The sequence below is a fragment of the Benincasa hispida genome, chromosome 9 (assembly GCF_009727055.1).
Source record: "Benincasa hispida cultivar B227 chromosome 9, ASM972705v1, whole genome shotgun sequence".
In the NCBI taxonomy this organism is placed as follows: domain Eukaryota; kingdom Viridiplantae; phylum Streptophyta; class Magnoliopsida; order Cucurbitales; family Cucurbitaceae; genus Benincasa; species Benincasa hispida.
The window spans coordinates 60,416,435-60,423,571 of NC_052357.1; the positions used below are offsets into that span (position 1 = coordinate 60,416,435).

The window sequence follows — 7,137 nt, forward strand, 5'->3', positions numbered from 1 at the left end:
TTACGAACTCAAGTTGGTCTCTACTCTACCACCTTGAGTTTGAGGGGGGATGTTTAATTATATGGTTATATGGTTACGATATGATTTTGTAATATGTTTGTGTTGTTTATTTTGTTTATGTTTACATATCTAATTTTAGGTGTTCTAGTATATATATAGTCTTGTACTCCACATTTATGACATACAGAGATATACAAAAATATGTAAAAAGTTCACATGTTTCATGTGGAAGTTTGAAATTACGAAATGCTGTTAAAAAGGAAAGATCATGGCTTAGAACGATTTACTTTATAAATGAGGTAAAATTAAGATTTTTAGAAGTAATAAATTTTATATTTTAAATTGGAAGTGGATTTCAAACTACTAGATCAATGTACTTATGATGATCATTTTCCATTACACTAATGGTGAATGTAATCATGATCATTGAGAATCTGAAGGATGTTGAAATAAATAAGAAATTAAAGGCAAAATAGAAATAGAATCGTGAAATGTGAAAAAGATAAGAGAGAGGGTTAGATTAGAAACTATAAAAACAAAATTAATCTGATACAATTATAAATCGAGCTCAAAATGGTGAATTACATTACATTAAAAAGCCTAATTCATTACATGTCCCAGACAAACCCATAGTGAGTCATTCAATTCCCCACCTACCGGCTCTGTGTTTCTGTCAAGAGAGTGGCAGTTTTGTAAATAATTGAAAACAAATCCATCCTTCTTTTGTTTTTGTTAGGTTTTATTTTTTCCCCTTTTTCAACGCTTGTTATTTTCCTCTACCAACAACGCTCTATTGGTTTCCTCGTTGCGACGTTTCTCTTCTTATCATTGAGATCAAATGTCTGCCGACGCCGGCGTGAAACCTGTATCCTCCCTCGTCTCTCTCACTCTCTCTCTTATTTTAATTTTTGAGAAAATTAACTTTTGAGAATGGTTTTTGTAATCCTTTATTATTAGAAAATGTCAATTATATTGCTAAACTTTAGGTCATACTCATCAGGTCACTTTTTGCGAGATAATTATTATTTTACCTATATAGAAAATGAATTTTTGGTGAAGTTTAATTTGTCTATAAAATGAAGAAAAAGAAAGGAATGTGCAATATTTAGATATGTGAGCAGGAGGCGTTTCCAATTTCCATGATGGTAAAAAATTATGTGGTACCGTACCATGCGTGCCAATTTGGAAGTGATTACGACACTTTTTCTGAGCAGTTGATGTAGGAAGATGGTCAAGGTTCCTTTTTCACCTCCACGATGACCGTGAAGTTGCCGGCTCATGGGTCTAAAAGGGGGAGTGTTTGGAATGACGGAGTTCATGAGGGAGTCAAACGGCTTGAGATTATTCATGACGACGAATGGGTCTGCGGTGTTCGTATCGAGTATATTGATAAAAATGGGAAAGCAGAATGGGGTCTCATTCATGGCCAACAGACCAGACACGGATACAGTGACCATTCAATTAAACAGGTGGAATTTGAAACGCCATTCTCTGTAATCTGAATCACTTTAATTTGTTCTGTGCAAGGAGTTCTTTCATCTGCACTGCCATCTTATAATATCCTCTAATTCTGTTCATTTTCTTCAATCTACTGATAATATCGCAGGCAATTGAATTTCCTTCTCCCTGCAGCGATTTTCTCACTTCAATTCACGGCTACACCGAGTACAGTTCGATTAAGTCGCTGACTTTTGAAACAATTAGTGGTCGAACCTATGGCCCATATGGTGATCAGGAAGGCAAGGGAACCAAATTTTCAATCCCACTCAGGGCAGCGAAGATTGTGGGCTTCCATGGCCGGAGCGATGAGCACTCCCTCAATGCTATTGGAGTATATGTGCAACCAATTACCAAGTATACTATATTTTATATTCTCTATATTTAAATAAATAAATAATAATAATAAAAGGATGCATGAAAGTTTGAAATCACGTCTTCGGGACAATTAATTAGACGGCTTGTGGTTGACCTAAATTTTGATATCCACTCTATTCAAAATTTCATATACAGGTTCAAAGTTAACATTCATAAATGAGTCAAACCATGGTCCTTCAGACTTTTTTGAGTTTTCTAATTTTAAGAATAATGTATAGCTATAAATGTAATATCATAGTTTTATTTGGTTGTTTTTAAAATCTCTTCCTTACAATTTGGTACACTTTCATTAGTAAACAAGTTTAATAGGAAGAAGATTTCCCTGATACAGAAGCATGCGCCAACTCCATCTCCAGCTCCAGCCCCAGCCTGAGCCTGAGCCTGAGCCCGAGCCCGAGCCCCAGCCGCAGCCTGAGGAATGTTTTAGTTTGGGAGAATATGGGCTTGAAGATGGGGAATATTGAGCGGAGAGTTTTAGAGCAATAAAACGGTTGGTAATTTACAGTGACGATGAGTGGATCATTGGTATTCAAGTTGAATATGAGGATGAGAATGGGGAGACAGTGTTGTCCAAGGTGCATGGTGGAGATGGAGGTTCAAAATTAGAGGTTACTACCCCCAGTCCTTCCTAATAATATGTATAAACTTGTTTAATTATTTATAGATGGATAATCTAGATCAAGTAATTGGTATGCATTAATGCAGGTTGTTCTGGATTATCCGGCGGAACATCTTGTTACAATTAAAGGATACTACGACAACTCACCTGACTCCAAATCGTTTACTAACATGATTCGCTCGCTGACTGTGGGAACCAATAATAAATTGTATGGGCCATTTGGGGTTGAACATGGAACCCAATTTTTATTCCCTGATGATCGCCGGTTGAAGGTGGTTGCCATCCATGGCAGATCTGATTTGTATCTCAATGCCATTGGACTCAACGTAGTCCGTACACTTTAATCTTACCATTGGGTACTCTTGTACCTATTTGAATTTGTCGCTAGGTTTATGTCATACCCTGCCTCTTATTAGAACCCAATCTACAAATATGAAATTATGGTTTCTAAATTTTACATTATTGTCGACCTCTTTGTTATTTTTATTTTTTGCACTTAACAATAAAAATCAATATCCTCTCATTGAGTTACTAAGCATTTGTTTAATAAACAATAACGTTCTCATTTTCCATTTTTCGTTTCTTATTTTCTATTTCTTATTTTTTAAGAATTAAAATCATAAATATGTTTGGCAGCTATTACTGTTTTTTGTTCCACAGAAAAAAAACTAAAAATTTATTTGATAACTATTTTATGTTTATCGTTTCTCGTATTTTTTTCCCTTACCTTCTTTTTTTTTTCTACCACTGACCATTGGCGACACCCAATTTCGGCCACCATCACCACTCAACTTTGCGACCACCACCACCTTCAACTACTACCATTGGTGGCCAACTCCAATCAACACCACGAACACCAATAATTACCCTCCAAACATCTAACTTCAGTGACCATTATTTTAAATTATTAGTTCATAGTGTTTTGTAGTCATCCTTTATAATGATTGGATATTAATAAAAATATATTTAGTATATAACTAAAAAAACGGTATTTAATTTATTTAATATATAATATGCATGTAAAGGAGAAAAATAAATTGATATTTAATATATAAGATACATTATATAAAAAGGAGAACTTATTTATGTATTTAATACATAAAATATTTAAAACTAAAATATGTATTTAAAATTTAAATGAAATTTAAGTAGGTTCAATATATGTGGAAGATAAATTATAATACTGATCTAAATTTCAGGTGCAGTTTAATAAAATTAAAATTAATTTTATGGTAAAAACTTAGCATATTTCAAGGTAAAAGTTGATTTTATTTAAGATGCTCATTTGGAAAAATTAATTAGCAAAGATACTATAATTTTTTTTACAATGTTAAAAAATATAGGGAAAAAAAAAAACCAAATGCCTATCAAAATTGTTGTCCATTATACTTATTTACAGTTAACAAAGAAAATAAAAAAATCACATAAATATAAATTAAAATAAATAAATTGATTAACTTCAAACAAAAAATCTAAATTAAATTTATTTATAAATGATCTTAAATGAATTTTTTGAAAAACCATTTTAAAAAAGTTGTCTGATATTCATAAATATTCTTAGATATTTCTTTTCCAAAAGTTATCCTTTTAAAGCACTATTACATTAGTTAACTGAATCAAATGCTTCATTTTTTTAAGAGTTATTTAGATTTTTTTAAAAATATAAACCTTGAAATAAAAATATGCCAAGTATATATTTTAGTCTATGTTAGGATGTTTTTGAAGTTTAGCCTCTACCATTTAAAAAGTTAAATATAGTTCTTATTATATTAAAACTTTCAATTTAATTAATTTTTTTTATATATGTTTTAACATTTTTCAATTTCGACAACTTTCATTACATTAATAAATGTTAGGATCACCACATTCATTGGTTACTTCCGCTATAACGTTTATAATTGGATTTAATCTATGATGTCGAGGTGAAAAAAACAATTTTAACACCTTACACCATTCACATGTGCTCATAAAACCAGTTAACAATGCTAAATTATTCGGCCATAATCCCCAGGTAGGAGGTGTTTCGTAGACCGTCAATTTAAGTACCCCTCGCACGATTATATACCGATTGAGTTTGTAACCATATTTTACAAGATGTCGACCTATTTTAACTATTAAAATAGGTGGTTAACCTACGTGAGCATGCAACTTATCTTTGTTATGGATTTTAATGTTTAATCCAATTTTATAACAACTTATAAAATAATAGACATACTTTACCTCCATAACATGTTTTTATATAAAAAATTATATAAAGATTCATTCTATGCATTAATATAACAACTTATATAAAAAACATGGAATCTTACACATGCATTTTATACATTATAACACTTATAATATATTTCCAATGCATGCTACATGTTTATCCTATGGCGGGATTTTAAATCTATATGACATAAAATATGCACAATAGATAGATTATTTAATTCATACATTCACAATGCATAATTAAATAAACACACTAAAATGGACAGGTTTTGACATTTTAAGCTAGCTAAAAGCTAAACTTATTACAATAATAAGCAAAAAACAATCTCAAACCGCCATCGAACACTTTAAACCAACTTGAATCGCTTGAAAAATACTTAAACTAACCTAAAAAAACTCAAAAAACAGCAAAGACCGCCAAAACCGGTTAAAACTGGTCAAACCAGTCGACCAGACCAGTCTAGACCATCTGGACCGGCTGAGCTACCAAAACCAGGCGCGTGGGTCAACAGAGTAGGCACAGGTCGGACGGGTCGGCTGGAGCGGATCGGACGGGTTGACTGAGCTGGTGGGCGCGGACGCTGAAGCGGGTGGAGTTGAGCGCGGACGGAAGCAGGTCCGGTCGCGGGTCTCCGGGTCTTGTTTGGAGCGCCTACATGTATCAAGCAACAGCTCTGCGGGTTGGATCACCAGTCCGAGTCGGGTCGTGGGTCGTGAACCGGGTCTGTGAAGAGGTTCCGGGTCTATGAGCTTTTCTTCACCAAATTTTGAGCTGTCTTCTTTCTGAAATCGAGCAAATACAGCTTAAAAACGACTGTAATGACTTAAGTACAATTACAGACCACACATTAAAGCCCATAAAACACTAGGCAATTATAATAACTATTACAACCCAAGAGAAAATTTGGATGCCAAAATCGAAATTTTTCACTTTAGCACATAAACATTCATCACATGAATCAATACCCACCATATGCAAAAATTAACCAAAATTGAGTACTTTAAGCATGCTTTGATACCAATTGATAGAATGAACACATGCACAGCAAAAAGAAAAACAGATCTAAAGTACTTTAATTAGGTTAATTTCAAAGAATAAGTATGCTATTAAAAACAAATAAAAGGGGAAGAAGAAATACAACCTTTGTAGTCTTTAATCTTCTCAAAATCAGCTCCAATCACCTCACGAACGGGTCATAGACCACCATGAGAGTCTTCGCGACTATTTTTCGACCTTAGAATGGGATGGTGGGATCTGATGAGTGACTAATTTTGAGAGGAAAAGATTAGATATTTGAGAGAAAATATTTATGAGATTATCACATAATCTCATAAATTTCCTCTTGGCCAAGGGTCCTTGAAATTCAATAATCTCTTCCTTTTAAAAGCTACTACATGCAAAACATGCAACTTTGAGTTTGATGAGAATTTGACACTAAAAAATCCACTAACTTAAAGTGGGATTAGTGGAGCAAGTGTCTTCAAATGAAGACAACACTTAGCAATGCAAAAAGTTGGCATTTTCCACTCACAATTGTTTGATATTTCCATTAATTTGGTCAGCGATCAAAGTTTGACTCTCAAAGTTCAAAGTCAACAAATTTGACTTTTTGATTTTCAAAGTCAAAAGTCAACCACTTGACTTTCATTGCAATTTTGACCTAGTCAACAATTTTGACTTTTAATGCAATTTTGACCAATTTCATTTAATTTCAAAATTAATTCTAATAATCATTTTTTAAAAAAGATTAATATTAGATAATTAATTAAACACTTTAATTAATTTAATATAATATTAAATCCAACATGGATCCCAATTAATATGAATCCCTATTTATAATCTTGATATTTAAATATCTCTTATTTTCTCTCTCTTTATGTTTAATTCACAATTAAACATTAGATTAAATATATTGTATATATTTAACGCTTTGCTCCAAAAACCAAATTTGAACACTTGAAATTCGTTTGTCACACTGTTCTAAGGTTTAGTCCGATATGAGCTAGTAGTGGGACCTCATGGACCTACAGACCATGGGCTCCAACGATCCGAGCTTGATCGACTAAACTCTTTAACCTAATTAACCATCATTCATTAACTTCCGAGTTACTCTACTAAAACTCAGTAGTTGCACTCCCTTCACTGTAGATATATTATGTCCACTTGATATAACCATGATTAGTAAGTTAACACTTCACAGGTTGTTCGTAATAATGGCCAGGTCAAAAGCTATTTTATCCCCAAGATTACATCATGCTCCTTAAGTCCCACTGATTCTCTAATGAACAATTGGTTTGTGATCCAATCACTAAATCAAGTCTCTCTCGGGCCAATGAGAGGATGAGACCCCTTGTTCAAGACCCGAAGTCAGTACTTAAGCAAACAACCTCTCTACTATCCTTAAAAATGGGTACGAGTGAATTTCGTCTTG

General features: G+C 33.0%; 1 protein-coding gene across 5 annotated transcripts; it reads left to right on the forward strand.

Annotated features, from left to right (window-relative positions):
* The first annotated feature begins 646 nt into the window (after nucleotides 1-646).
* Nucleotides 647-2,946, forward strand: LOC120086195 (jacalin-related lectin 34-like). Of its 5 annotated transcripts, none has more exons than XM_039042730.1 (5): nucleotides 647-865; nucleotides 1,215-1,469; nucleotides 1,633-1,854; nucleotides 2,207-2,483; nucleotides 2,581-2,946. In XM_039042730.1, the coding sequence occupies exons 2-4, from the start codon at nucleotides 1,279-1,281 to the stop codon at nucleotides 2,337-2,339; spliced, it is 546 nt and encodes a 181-aa protein (XP_038898658.1). In that variant the 5' UTR covers nucleotides 647-865; nucleotides 1,215-1,278; the 3' UTR covers nucleotides 2,340-2,483; nucleotides 2,581-2,946. The 5 variants fall into 5 exon arrangements, with proteins under 5 accessions (XP_038898658.1, XP_038898660.1, XP_038898657.1 ...); XM_039042728.1 differs by having other exon boundaries at nucleotides 668-865; nucleotides 1,607-1,854; XM_039042729.1 differs by having other exon boundaries at nucleotides 649-1,469.
* The last annotated feature ends 4,191 nt before the right edge of the window (nucleotides 2,947-7,137 follow it).

Bases quoted from the DNA above. Each gene is read 5' to 3' on its own strand.
- LOC120086195 (XM_039042728.1), top strand. From the start codon at position 1,257: ATGACCGTGAAGTTGCCGGCTCATGGGTCTAAAAGGGGGAGTGTTTGG. The intron at 1,470-1,606 runs GTGGAATTTGAA...ATAATATCGCAG, and splicing joins GTGACCATTCAATTAAACAG to GCAATTGAATTTCCTTCTCC. The intron at 1,855-2,206 runs GTATACTATATT...TCCCTGATACAG, and splicing joins TATGTGCAACCAATTACCAA to AAGCATGCGCCAACTCCATC.